Below are 14,702 nucleotides of genomic sequence, written 5' to 3' on the forward strand. Positions count from 1 at the left end.
GAACAGGTCCTTAGGGGGAGCAAAGCAAGAGGCATGGATTACACAACCTCTCTCCTGCTTTGGTCCGTAGGCAACAAGACTAACGGTGACAGAACATCACCATGATGAACCCAGTGCATTCCTCCTCAGAAGCCAAGGGGTAAGAGGAGGACAGGCTATGATGGTGGCTCAGGAGATGCTGCTACCCAGCCCCAGCAAGAAGCAGCAAGTACAGCTGTCAGTGTAAAGCTCCTAAGGCTGACACTATCTCCTGAGCAAGCTTCAGCCCAGGAGCCACCACTAAAAGGTAATCCAGCTTCAAAGCAATCCCATTGCAGTTATTTTTGTAACAGAAATGATAAATTGTTTCAGAATATCCATAATTCCCTTTCTCTCCAGCAACCTCTCTGTGCATGGCAGCTCCTGGGCTCTTCCAAAGGCAAGAGGTCTGGTTTCTGAAACCACCCCCTGCCCAGAGCAAGAGCTCAACCCTGTGCTAATGGAGTCCTGCCCATCGTGGCTCAGACAGGAAGGGAAACTTCACTGGCTCTCCACACCCCTGCAAAGCAGGATAGTATAATGTACCACAGAGAGCACCTTCTTTCCATGCTTCCTTAACTGAGAATCTGGGACAGTTAGTACCAAATATTGACACCACTACTGTGTAAGCAAGTCAATACCTTCCTAGACATGTGCTGTAACTCTTTACTGAAAGAAGGAGAGATTTCTCTTCTCCTCTCCCACAGTTCTACTTTTAAGAGAAGCAAAAGAGAAGTACCTGAGGGAAGCTGCATGGTTTTCCCATAGGCTGCAGCCGAGGACATTGCTTGACCCAGGGCCTGGTTAGAGCCCAGCGGCTGCTGAGTGCTGGAGGATTTGCCTGACAGAGCAGCTTTCTGCTTGGATTTAGATTCTTTAGAAGACTTAGTCCAGACAAGGCTCTCCCCTACTTGCAGGGCAGCTCCCATCTTCTGGGCAACCTCCACCATCTCAAGAAGCAAAGAGAGAAGACCATTGTAAACAGGAACACTTCAGACAACAGTAAAATCAACAATACCACAACCCCCCTGACAAAACGAGAGCTGGCAGAGCTGGCCACTGCCATGGTGCTCGAGGGAAACATCTCCACTAATTCATTCCTTTAATTAAGAGGGAATCTCATCCTGCTGTGTATTGATTGAAGCACTGGTCTTCAAAGAGCAGGAATGAAGCAAGCAGCTCTCAGCAGGCGGCTGCTCTGCTTGGAAATCTCATAAGCAGAATTTCTTCCTAAGAACTGGACTCCAAAGTCAAATTTCCTCCTCGGCTGTTGCCAGCCTTGGTGTGGCTGCTCAGTTCCTGCTGAAAACTGTCGGGCACATACCTCAGGGTCAAAGTCAGGAGTACTGCTCTCCTTCAAGGCATTGACCTTCTTCTCCATCTCCTGGTACTGACAGAGGGCTCCCTTCTTGTCACCCTGGTTATACAGCAGCACAGCGTAGTTCAGGTTGACCAGAGGATTGCACCTGCAGCAGACACACAGGATCCATCACATTCACTTCAGTAACACTTACCCAGACCTGTGCCCAAGCAGCAAGGCTGGAGACACCATTCTGCCTGGCACAGACAAGCCACAGGCACTGTGACCCCAAAGCAGGTGAGGGGCTGCACAGCCAGAGTTCTTTGGGAACATGAAAGTCCCATGTGCTTGGCAAGAGACCCGGCACTTGGGCTCAGCAAAGTATCCCAGTGTCCCTGCCAATACAAACGATCCTGTGGGTCGCCTCACCCCTGCAAGGCTCTTCCCTGCAACAGCCAGTTCTCTGCGCTTGGGGACCATCTTGGGACTGTCTTCAGCAGGTGCCTGGTCGCCCAGCCCCTTGCTCCTGGCACAGGTATAGCAGTGAGGGGGGGTTCACTGTGAAAGCTGATCTCTGCTCTGACTTACCTCAGGCTCTCCCAGCTTGCAGGAGAGCAGCTTGTCATGGGACAGGGCAGTGGAACAGACTCAGGCTTACTGACTGTATTTTACAACCCAACATGCTACAGAACATGATGTTTACATTTTATTTTCCTCACCTCTTCTCTCCTTCACCCAGTACAAGCACACATAACTGTATGGACTGTTACAGACGAACAGGAGGCGATACCCGTTAGTGAAGTCTCTAAGAGGAGACCAGCTCCCCAGATAACAGTGTTACCTGTGCAGTCCTGCCTCCCTTCTTGATGCAGAAAAGCACATGAAGAGGGGAGATTGAGATGAGCTCTGAGGCAGAAGCTCTTCCCTGTGAGGGTGCTGAGGCGCTGGCACAGGGTGCCCAGAGAAGCTGTGGCTGCCCCATCCCTGGCAGTGTTCAAGGCCAGGTTGGACACAGGGGCTTGGAGCAACCTGCTCTAGTGGAAGGTGTCCCTGCCCGTGGCAGGGGTTGGAGCTGGAGGAGCTTTAAGGTCCCTTCAACCCAAACCAATCTGGGATTGTATGATGATTTCAAAAATTACTCCATATATTCTCATTTTCTACAGTATCCATTTGCTTCACTAGGATACATTAACCCAAACAGCAACTTTTCTTCTGGCATAGCCAGGAGTGAGCAAACTAAACTGGAGAGAAGAGCGAGCTGACTTGTGGCGCTGTAATTGATATCTGAAGCTCTTAGAGAGCTGATCCTTGCCTCACAAGCCACACTCAACAAACTGCTCTGACCTTCATCAGCCTGAATCTCACCCTTATTTTGGAGGAGCAAAATGCATGTGTATTATCTGGCACAGAAATGAAATGCAAGAATCTGTGTATCTGCACGTAGGTCAGTGAGAGATGCTTTGTAGTTTGCTCAAGAAATGTGAGCAAGGGACTGGTGCCCTCTCCTGGAGTTTGGCAGGGATAACTGGAGCCATCCAAGGACTCCAGCACCCGCACTCAGAACCAAGCCAGAGAGAGCATCCTTTGTGAGGAGCACGGAAGGGAAGGCTTCTGCTAACACTGTTTGATTAATAGGAGTGACATCTTAAGACCAGGACTATCCATCCTCAGTAAGTTACGTGACAGTGCTGCAAGAAAGAAGAGTATTAGAAGAAATCTGAGAGCATCTATAACCATTAGTTTTCCTTTAACTGGAACTGGAATGCTGCTCCTGCATCCCACAAAACCCCTCCTCAATGTCTTTGCCAAAGCAAAGGAAGTAGTGCATGAACAAATAAATAATCAAAACCCCATCTCTTCACCATCTCCTTCAAAAAAGCCAAACTACAAGAAACCAAACCTACACAGCAAAATCCTGCAGAGGTGAGATATATCTGGGAAAAGCCAGTTTCAAATTCATTGACCCTCATGAAGCTAATTCACCATCAAGAGCTGAGAAGCAACATGACAGTTAGAAAAGAGCCAACAGCTAAAGAACCCCAGAGAAAAGGACAGCTGTGAGCTACAACTCATAGTACTAAGAAGAAACACCTTTTTGAAAGGTTCTTCCAAGATGCTTTCCACTGCAGACCCCATGGCACGCATGGCACCCACGGCACCCAGGCCAATGTCAACCAAGTACTTTTGGCAATGGAAACAAACATGGCTGTCTTCATCCCAGCCAAGCAGTTCTCCATATGCCAGCAAAGAAAGCCTGTGGGGACAGGGATTCAGCCACACAATAACAGTCTGAGCAGTCTCTAAGGTCCTGCACTGCCCTTCTAGCCCTGGAAGGCTGCATAGGAAAGCCAGGAGTCAACTGGACTTAATGCTGTTGGTAGGAACAACCGATGCATCATTGCAAATGTTCTCCCAGAGCAATCCATTTACAAATCCTTGAGCACAGTTTGCCCAGGTTTGGTTCCAAGGAGGAGGCTGCACAGACCTACCCACATTTGAAACCTGCTTTGTAGTTCTCTTGATGCATAAGCATGAAGAACCCCAGCGCCAGATGTGTGCAGCATGTTCAAGCCAGGTAATTCCCAGTAAACGTCTGAGAGCATTTACAGCACCTCATCACAAGAAGTGCACTGTAGTGGGTTTTGAAACCTGCTGCCCTTTACAATGGGCTTAGGAGCTTACAGAATTCCCCACATTGAGCCTGGCCAATGCACCCATGTTAGAGAGGACAGAGGAAAAGGGACCAGCATCTTCTCATGCCACCTTGTGGAGGCCAGTGCAGATGGAGAGTGCTTTTGCCTCCGCTCTGTGGCCAGCACACAGACTCCTGGCTCAGGAGCAGCGTGCTGGTGGCTCTGAGTATGCAAATATTCCCAGTAAACTGGGCAGAGAGACAAAATCTGAGACAAATTTGGGTTTCTGTCTTAAATTCTGAAACACTGTGAGGTTCATCTTCACATTTCTGAAGCCAAGAGCTCTGATTTTAAGAGCTGGACTGCAAACAGAGTCATGGTTCACAAAATGGAGAAGAAAGGACTACACTGCTGCACTTTTCTATGCTTTGTATTAACTTCTTGCCCACATTCTCCAAGCTAAAAATCTTCCCTCTGCCCAATTCAGAACAGGCTTTACCCTGAGCATCCCACTGCTCCGCAAAGTGCTCAGACTTTGGGTTACAAAATATTTGGGAATGGATGGTTTTCTTCTATTGAATCTGCACCACTGTGTACAAGTATCCATTGAAAGGAGGGCTGGAATCCAAAGTCAGCACCACTGACTCACTAACTAAACAGCAAAATAGAAACCAGCTTTGGGTTGGTGTGAAACAAAATCTCCGCTTTAATTTTTCAGAGCTGACTTGAAATTTGGTTTTGTTTTCTTTTTATTTCTTTTAAAAAAAAGTGGGTTTAAAACAGTCACTTGCAGAGCTGCAGGAATAAAAATGTTTCCTCACTGCAAACTTTTTAGGGTCAGAGCAAACCGAGGGACAGAGCATGCAAAGGAAACCAGGTTCATGAGGCAAAGCAATGCACTCAAACAACTGACAGCCACCAGCAAGACTTACTTGTCCAGTGCCACAGCTTGCTCATAGGAACGCTTTGCATTCTCGATGTCTCCAAGGTTTGTCAGAGCAACTGTAAAAGCAAAATGTACACACACAAGTTGATGCTTCACAAGGACTTCATCGCCATCTGTGTGCTGGGCTGCACCCCCAGAGCGTGAGCAGCAGCTCAGGGAGGGGATCCTGCCCCTCTGCTGCGCTCTGGGGAGACCCCCCTGCAGTCCTGATCCAGCTCTGGGGCAACAGCACAAGAGGGACGTGGAGCTGCTGGAGCGAGGCCAGAGGAGGCCCCGGAGCTGCTGCGAGGGCTGGAGCAGCTCTGCTCTGGAGCCAGGCTGAGAGAGCTGGGCTGGGGCAGCCTGGAGAAGAGAAGGCTCCTGAAGGGGAGACCTTAGAGCAGCTCCAGTGCCTAAAGGGGCTCCAGGAAACCTGGAGAGGGGCTTTGGACAAGGGATGGAGGGACAGGCCAAGGGGAATGGCTTTAACCTGCCAGAGGGGAGATTGAGATGAGCTCTGAGGCAGAAGCTCTTCCCTGTGAGGGTGCTGAGGCGCTGGCACAGACTTTTCCCAGAGAAGCTGTGGCTGCCCCATCCCTGGCAGTGTTCAAGGCCAGGTTGGACACAGGGGCTTGGAGCAGCCTGCTCTAGTGGAAGGTGTCCCTGCCCGTGGCAGGGGGTTGGAACAGGATGAGCTTTAAGGTCCCTTCAACCCAAACCAGTCTGGGATTCTCTGATTTTTAGGACAACTCTGAATGGCATTACATCATAAAATAAAGAGGTGCTAGCAGGGACTGCAGCCAGGATTAACTTTCATGATGTTGCTTCTGACACATTTGTCTCGCTTGCTCCCGAAAATATCCAGTCCTGAAAACCCACACCCACTCCTTAGGCAACCCAAACGCAAACTCTAACATGTAAAAAGTCTTTTTTAATGTTTAATCTGGATCTGACTGCAATTTAACCTTCCTATTCACCACTGAGAGAGAACAGACTATTAAGACTTCATACCTGTCAGTGACCTCCTGGGGAACAGCTTCTTAGTATAATCTTTATCCAGTATTATTTATTTCAGCCCAAACTTTCTGTCTCTATAATGTTGCATCTCATAAGGCGGATATACACAGAGCTGGGTAACGGAGCATTGCATACCTGCAAGGAGCATATAGAGCTCTCCCATCTTGGGCTGGAAGTTGATGGCAGCACTGAGGAAGTGGAAAGCAGATGCATACTGCTGCATTGTGAGGTGGACTAACCCCAGGTTGTACAAAATCTTCCAGTCAAAGGGAGCCAAGTAGTTCGCTCGCTTCAGGCAACTGATAGCCTTCAAAAAAGGAATGAACGTGCTGTAACACAGCCCACCCAAACACACCTCCTGGCTCTGCCACAAGAGGAATCTTGTTCGTGCATGACAAGGTACAGATTTTAGGTACAGATTTAAATAGAAAGGAAACCAGATACTTACAGCTATGTATTTCTTCTTGCCAAAGAAGCACATCCCGATGTTGTTCCACAGCGGGGGGCTTTCAGGCACAGTGCTGGCTATCACCCTGTACTTGGAGAGGGCAACGTCAAAATCTCCGTGCGCCTGCATCATGCTGCCAGCAGCCAAGGTAGCCTTTGAGAGAAGACAAGAGGCTGAAGAACTGCATTTTCCCAGATACAGAAGGCGACAGGACAAAGTGAATAAACAAAAGCCATCTCAAGAGCAAGCCTTTAACTTCTTTAGGTGTTTTCTTCCAGGGGTAGCCAAAACCAACAGTGGGGAGGAGGTGAGGACTCTGGAATCTCCCGACATTGAGCAGAAGATAGGGGAAAGAAGGGACTCGAGTTCGCTTCTTCCTGCACTATCTCAATCATAACTGTCTTGGAAATATCACAACATGACAAGTGTTGAGGGTCTGGTTTGGGATTGCAGTAGTACCTCTGACAGTCTGAGTCTCTGAGAAGATCTATGCACTAAATAGGTTCTTTTTACTGACAAGCACAGATAGAAATAGTTCTGGTGCAAGTTAAGTGGAGAATAAAACACACTCAAGCAAGACACCTGCAGCAAAGCCAGCCTAGTTCACACTGCCTGCCTGAGACTGAAAATTAATGGAAATACGCACGCGGGGAGAAGCAAGTGATTACAACACACTATATTTAAACCACACTAGTGAAGTCCTTTCTAGTATTTCACAGTGACACGTCAGATTTGTAAGTGTAAAGGTGTTTTCACAATAACATTTGCCTTGCATTCTTGTGTCATTTGTCAGCCACACATTTCAGTACTCCACATTGTTAGCATCGTGCAGAAGGGGAGAAGAGGCAGAGAGAAATGAAGTAACATGCCTAAAAAGGGAAGCAGTTTTCACAATAAGGGAGGAAACCTAGATGCCAAGCTCAGCTTTCCAAACCAGAGCCAAGGAAAAGCATATTTGTATCCAACAGCTGGAAGCACAGACAGGGTTATTAGCAGATGGGAGAACAGTAGAATGCAAGAACACTTGTATCTGTGCTCTGTGCTTCGAACCAGAGGGACCCGGGCACAGCTCTTGGAATTTTGGAAACACTTCCTAGAAGACTTGCCTTCCAAAGTAAGTTCCACCTGGTTTTGCTGCAACTTCAGATTAGAAACCAAAGGGATCAATTTCATATCCCCTATTCTGCCTCTTCCTCTTTCCCTACCTCCACACACGTCCAACTCCCCACTCAGGGAAAGGTCCCAGAAATGTACTTCAAAGCAAGCTTTCTGGCTATGATCCTTTTCGGCGTCTCCAGGCTGACCCTGACTATGGATGGCAAAGCTCTGATACTGGAATTAGCTTTAAGAGGTGTCTAATTTCCACTCCTCATACCTTGTAGTTGCCTGGGTCATAAGTAAGTGCGTTTCCAAGGTGTTCGAAAGCCTTCTGGTAATCCCCAAGCTGGGAAAAGAAGTAAATAAGCATCAGAAATCCAGGAATAAGGGGGTTAAGAAGGAGAACACAAGAAAGTCCTCCCTTGTCTTCTAACAGGCTGCAAGTGTTAGTGGGCATGACTTTGTCCATATATAAGCACATGACTCTTTAGAATCACTTAAATAAATCCTATCATCTTCAATTGAGTTATGCCAGAATTATACCAGTCCAAAAAGGATAAAATTCTGGATACTGGTGTCCTTTTTTGGTCACAAAAATTGATGAGAAGCCCATCTGTCACACCAGCAATTGTACTGACGCATCCAAGTCTAGCACCTTCTGTAATTAGCAGCAAGTGGGAAAGCTGTAGAAGCATCTTTAACACTTCTGAAGGTGAGCATGTACCCAGAGACATGACAAACTGAACAAATGAATCACAGCACAGACCTGGCAGCTAAATTCACAGGGTGAACATTATACTCGTGCTACCTCCATCTTACAGATCCCCCTTCCCACGTCATATTCCCCTTTAAATACACACGCAGCCACCTCAGGCATCCAAAGCTCCTACTGAATTTCCCTATCTCTAGAGCAAGGCAATTTTTTTCAAGATCTACATTTTATTCTCAAGCATCTAAACAGAGACAAGGGGGAATGGCTTTAACCTGCCAGAGGGGAACTGAGATGAGCTCTTAGGCAGAAGCTCTTCCCTGTGAGGGTGCTGAGGCGCTGGCACAGACTTTTCCCAGAGAAGCTGTGGCTGCCCCATCCCTGGCAGTGTTCAAGGCCAGGTTGGACACAGGGGCTTGGAGCAACCTGCTCTAGTGGAAGGTGTCCCTGCCTGCGGCAGGGAGGTGAGACTGGATAAGCTTTAAGGTCCCTTCCAACACAAATCACTCCATGATATGATGCTATGAAATGTTTAAGGATCTTTCCAAATCCACATTTGGTGCAAGATTTCCAGCCCATCAATCCTTTCAGGCACTACTGCCTATTCTTTGCTTGTTCCCTCTGTGGGAAGCTTACTTTTGGAATAATGAGACAGTCCTTCCCATACATTTTACAGACCCAAGTGATAAGCATTCCTTTGTTACTTACTTAAATCAATTCCCATTCTCTTCCATGGTGTGTTAGCACTAGCAATTTCTGGCTGCTTTTGTAGGAGAATAACTTGCTAGACTCCTGCTCCAGAAACAAAGTAATGACTAGTCATGTTCTATTTGGAGGATTTATAACAGAATTAGGGTGGTTGCCAAACAGAATTCCTGCTCTGGCTCAGGTCCAGCAAATCAACTTGCTTTTAGTGGCAAAAGGGAAAAAGATAGAGAAAAGCAAGCCCTGTCATGTTGAATGCAGCCTTTAGAGAAACGCATGCAAGTCATGGGCAGGCGGATAAAAAAAAGCCTTGATCATTTTGACAGTAATTAAGTTCCCCAGAACAGCTTCAGTACCTGCAAGTACAGCAGCCCCAGTGTTGTAAGGAGGTCTGCGTTCTCCGGGGAAAACCTGCAATACAAAAGCCGGAGCCAGTTGCTTATTAGCGCTGCTAGAACAAGGTAAAACCAGACCACGGAGTTGTGATGTTACATTATAGCATCATATAGAGTGATATATACATTATATCACTCCAGGAAATTAATTGTTATTACTAAATACAAACATGAGAACAATTGTAATGATGGGGGCTTCCTCTGAGGGATATGACACCTAAGCTTTCAAAATGTTTTTACAAATGGGAAGGCGACAGAGTTCTGTGAAATAGAACTGGATGCATAAGAAGATAATGCAGTCTTGTTAAACTTCAGTGTGAGTCTGTATCAGTGACCTGGAAATAGAAAATAGGATTTTCCATCATCTCCCATAAACCAACCTGTAAATCCATCCTAAGCATCCTGGGCCATGTAGGACATGCAATCTTCAGCATTTCTGATGGATCCTACACACACACAACACCAGACTTTTAATTCACCCTATAAAATGATTACAAACCTGGTTTCACAGACCAACTGTGGACCAGAGTGCTCAGAGAGGCACTACCTGTTAATGTAACCCTGGCCATGCACACCAGTCCATTCAGCACAGAGAAGCTTGCCAAAATATGTCCCAAGGGCTTTCAATTACTGTGTGCAACTCCCCATCCTTTGCTGTGTGAGTTCACACAGCAACACTGTGAACCCTTTTAAAAGCATCCCCATTCCCAGTAGCTTTTGAAGACATAAATAGGATGAAAAGACCAACAAAAAAGAAACAGCAGAAAGAGACACTGTATTTGTGGCCTCCCTCACCTCAACAGAAGGAAGTTTTCAGTTCCCTGTTATCAAGACTTACAAAATGCAATATGCACACTTCCACTGGCACCTTTACACCCCAACCAGAGCAAAGCTGCCTGTGCCTGTTGGTGGGTAACCACAGAGCAACAACAGTCTATCCTGGAGCTGGTAACAGCAGGCAGATGAGAACACAAAAAACTTAGACAAACAGAGGAGTGAGGAAGAAGGGAGGGCAGAGGAGCACTGAGATAAGAGACATCAACCTGGTAAGATGCTTAGCAAGGATTATTCATGTAATAAACATTCTGGATTAGAACAAATGTTTTCCCAACCCAATACACTGTCAGATGTATTGGGTACAATACATCTGACATTGGGCAGATGTACAAAAGCAGCTGTGTAAAGCAACAGCCTGAAAAGAGCCTGTACAGAATATAGATCCTCCAGTGGCTTCTGACATGCTCCTGCTTTTCTTTAGTGTTTGCCTCCATTACAGAACTACATCTTAAAAGCACTGGTAAATCAGATGCTCAGGAATGCCCTAACCCAAGGCAGATCAGTACTGAGAAACAGCAAGTGGGTGGGAGAAGCTCCCCGTCCACCACCCCATGGTGTGTTAGTCTACTCACCCACTCTCAAATACAGATCACTCCAAGTGAAAACAGTATGTAAAACCCAGCAACTGATTCCTGACAGAATCAGGGCTAGAGAGACATCCAGGTTCCATCTTTTTAGTGGATAAAGTCAGTTTCAGATAGGTTTGCTCCCAGGTATCTCGGTCCATTTGGTTTTCCACTTTTTCTTTGGCAGCCCTTCCAACATCTACCTCTTTCCCTGACACGCTGTCAGCAGGAGCAGGACTACAGCTGAGAGCAGAGACAGCTGAAGAGCTTGAAAGTGCCAGCTTTGCACAGAGACGCTATAATTACCATTGGCTTTTTAATCATGTCCTCAATTCAGATCTGGGACACCAATCAAATTCCTCCTGGCATAGGATGGGACATGGGCAGATAGAAAAAAGGATATATTCTTACTCTACGGCTTTCTTATAGACTTCAATGGCTTTCTCCATCTCCCCCTCCAATAGGTGAATTTTCCCCAGCATCACGTAAGTCAGATCATGTCTGTTGAGCTCCAGGGCATTGTTTAGCTGGTCTCGTGCCTAAACACACAACCACAGAGAATAAAAACAAGTAATAAGTGATTACAGAGACCTCAGGGAAGCAATAGCTCAGGAGCAACCCCCAGCAGCCAGTGAAAGAGAACAGCTACCACCCCCTGAGCTCAGAGAACCCAGCAGAATCCAGCCAGGTAACTGCTGAAACAAGTCCTGTACCAGGAGCCATGCGCTTGCAGGGACAGCAGAAGGCAATGCAGCGTGCTCCAAGCCAAGACAAGAGGCAATGACCTCCCAGGAAGGAGAGAAGCATGGGCCTGTTCCTGTATGTGAATGTGTTTGGCTTGAGGGAAGCCCCAGATTTGTGAGGTTAACAGGTACACTACAGTTTATTCTCTGCTAAAATGCTTATTCCAGCAATGAGCGTGGATTGCCAAGTAAACAAGAGGAGGGAATCAGCTTTTGTCAGGCACACACTGATCCCCTCCAACAGGAGACACTTGGAAGCATATCATCTTCTCACCTCCTTGGGCCTATACAGCATCCTGCTGTCTCTGAACACATGATATATTAAAGAGAGAAATGCTGACACAGTAATGGAATTCTGCAATACAGGGTATCTGTTACCAGCCCCTACTGAAGAGTCATCCCTGAAGGCTTCATTATATTCTAGATATCCTCATGGAAGTATTGCTGCCCATGGCGACCAGTACATCTCAGACAAGATGTCAACAGTTTGGAAGTTTGGAAGCTGTCAGTGCAGACAACAAATCCCAAGTATTAACATACACTCCAGAGCTTCTTGCTTGGCTGCCTCAAACACAGAACACAGCAGGGGTTTGCTGCAAGGGCCACAGAACTCCACCAGAAAGAGCAGCAGGGAGCAGCAAGGCCAAATTGGGAGCTAAAGGTTTCTAAATGCTGGGTTTTCCCTTACAGAGTAACCCCAGAGGGTCAGAGGCAGCTCAGTGCGCATCACCAGCACCTAGGGGAGGGTTAAGTGAGGAACTGGGAATGGCATGCTCAGACCTGGGAAAGAAAACTCCCTTTCAAGCTTCCAAGTTTTTGATGAGATACAAAGCTAATGCAATGCTGCCACACTGCAGCTATGCTCTTGTGTGACTTTTGCTCCAGGCTTGGTGCAAGAGGAGCATCAGACATAGGAGCAAATCCTTTCCGTGGAGGAAGAAAAGTGCCTGCTGCACCTCCAACAAACCAACCCCGTGACCCTTCTCTCTGAATCCTGCCAGACCCAAGGGACAGCAAGTTTTCTTCTGAAACTCTCTGCACAAGCTGCATCTGTACGCAGGGGAAATGGTTTGGGTCTTTACCATCCCGCTTCTTTCCTCACGAAGATGGAACTGGCACGCTCTAAGGATTGCTGCTCCTCACAAAACCAGCAGTGTTCACGGCTCTGGCTTTCAAAGGCTCAGAAACAGGAGATGCTCTTGTTGGAGCACAGCTGGTTTTCAGTCTAGCGTGAGGTGGCTCTTTTAGGTTTCTCAAACATTCCCTTTAAAACCAGAACCGCTCCCTGAAAAACCCTGGTTTGGGACAAGCCTCCTGACCTGCAACAAGGCTGACTCCATTCCACAACCATCCAACTTCACTGACCTGCAGCTGGCCCAAAGTAATTCAACATGCAAATGAAAACAGAGGCAGCTCCCAAACTTTTGCTCCCAGAAACAAACGCTGAAGCAAAAAACTTCCTTAATACCTATCACCGCAAATGATCCGCTTCCAACTACCAATGGAAGTGAAATTTTTGGGAACCTGCTTCCTATTCATCAGGGAGATAAGATGAGCATTCCCATTACCTTGCTGAAGTGCTTCAGGTACATGTAGCAGACACCCAGGTTGTGGCTGATCTCCTGTATGAAAACAAAACCAGATAAGCATTACAAAAAGCTTCCCATGACCCGGCTTCAGTGTGCGCTTGAGCCCAGAACCCCCCCGTGTGCTGGGCTGCACCCCCAGAGCATGAGCAGCAGGTCAGGGAGGGGATCCTGCCCCTCTGCTGCGCTCTGGGGAGACCCCCCCTGCAGCCCTGATCCAGCTCTGGGGCAACAGTACAAGAGGGATGTGGAGCTGCTGGAGCGAGGCCAGAGGAGGCCCCGGAGCTGCTGCGAGGGCTGGAGCAGCTCTGCTCTGGAGCCAGGCTGAGAGAGCTGGGCTGGGGCAGCCTGGAGAAGAGAAGGCTCCTGAAGGGGAGACCTTAGAGCAGCTCCAGTGCCTAAAGGGGCTCCAGGAAACCTGGAGAGGGGCTTTGGACAAGGGCCTGGAGGGACAGGACAAGGGGAATGGCTTTAACCTGCCAGAGGGGAGATTGAGATGAGCTCTTAGGCAGAAGTTCTTCCCTGTGAGGGTGCTGAGGCGCTGGCACAGACTTTTCCCAGAGAAGCTGTGGCTGCCCCATCCCTGGCAGTGTTCAAGGCCAGGTTGGACACAGGGGCTTGGAGCAATCTGCTCTAGTGGAAGGTGTCCCTGCCCGTGGCAGGGGTTGGAACCGGATGAGCTTTAAGGTCCCTTCCAACACAAACCAGTCTCAGATTCTGTGATTCTATGAAACACGTGCTACAAATTCTGCCAGTGATAACAGTCATGGGGATGACCCCTGTGCCTGCCCATGCCCGTCTTGCTTTGTAGAGCAAGTAAACCTATAAATTCAAGTTACTTCAGGAACTTGGAGAGCTTAATGGTGATTGCACAAATGACTACAGGCCACTGAGACAAAAAACACAGAAATGATGATAGTTCTTCAGAGAACAAAGAGCAAAGACTGGTTTCTTCAGAGATGTGACTCAATTCCCAGCAAGGTCTCTGAAGCTCGGTAAGTTGCCCTTATGGGTGGCTCTCAATGTAGCTGTAGAGTCATTGGGATACACTCACTGCTGCACCCAGCTGGGCAAAACTGGGAGAAATGCTTAGTTTTCCAAATTAGAAGTCAAGCATCAGAAGGGCTGATACCCTCTGACATCTTAAACTATTTAGCAATAGAGTGGGAAGATCACTTAGGGATCCTAAACACTCTGATCACACTGCAGGGAACAATCATGCCTCTAATTCACCAGTTTAACAGACAGGCTATTTGTCACCTTCCCTACCTGGCCCATCTTGGGAAGCTGAAAGCAAGGTCCACTAGTTCCTCCTTACTATTCCAGTGAGTCTTTCACTGCTTCATCAGTTTAAACAGCCTTGACCTTAAAAAGGAAACTCTCTTATTTCCCCATTAACCCTCTTAGAATGGTATTTTCCTCTCCAGCTATGTAGAACAGTAATGAATCAGCAACTCCTGGTTACTGCAGCTTACACAATGAAATGGCATGAGGAAGAGCACAGGCTGGCTCTCCTTCCAGTGCTGAACCAGGAATGGGAAATAACTAACCAAAATACCCACCAAAGTCTGCCTGCTATGGCTGGAAGCAGGGTTATAGGATGCCAAGGACATACTGCAGGTAGCTCGGTTAGCGAAGGGAATGCAGACTTGAAAGAAGACCCACGGTATAAAAGGTTTGAGTTGACTGGCACAGGATAAGTTGAATAATACCAAACACATC

At 47.5% G+C, this 14,702-nt stretch overlaps 1 protein-coding gene across 8 annotated transcripts in view; it reads right to left on the reverse strand.

Moving 5' to 3' along the window:
* BBS4 (Bardet-Biedl syndrome 4) overlaps window positions 1-14,702 on the reverse strand; it is a 44,447-nt gene that overhangs the window by 3,036 nt on the left and 26,709 nt on the right. For all 8 annotated transcript variants that reach the window (XM_030497722.1, XM_030497723.1, XM_030497724.1 and 5 more), the window contains 9 exons: window positions 12,963-13,016; window positions 11,063-11,190; window positions 9,210-9,264; window positions 7,717-7,785; window positions 6,342-6,494; window positions 6,029-6,200; window positions 4,884-4,953; window positions 1,343-1,484; window positions 758-968 (listed from right to left, as the gene is read on the reverse strand). In XM_030497722.1, the coding sequence (XP_030353582.1) occupies window positions 758-968; window positions 1,343-1,484; window positions 4,884-4,953; window positions 6,029-6,200; window positions 6,342-6,494; window positions 7,717-7,785; window positions 9,210-9,264; window positions 11,063-11,190; window positions 12,963-13,016 (1,054 nt within the window). The remainder of the gene's footprint in view (window positions 1-757; window positions 969-1,342; window positions 1,485-4,883; window positions 4,954-6,028; window positions 6,201-6,341; window positions 6,495-7,716; window positions 7,786-9,209; window positions 9,265-11,062; window positions 11,191-12,962; window positions 13,017-14,702) is intronic.

Source organism: Strigops habroptila, chromosome 9 (assembly GCF_004027225.2).
Source record: "Strigops habroptila isolate Jane chromosome 9, bStrHab1.2.pri, whole genome shotgun sequence".
Classification (NCBI taxonomy): Eukaryota; Metazoa; Chordata; class Aves; order Psittaciformes; family Psittacidae; genus Strigops; species Strigops habroptila.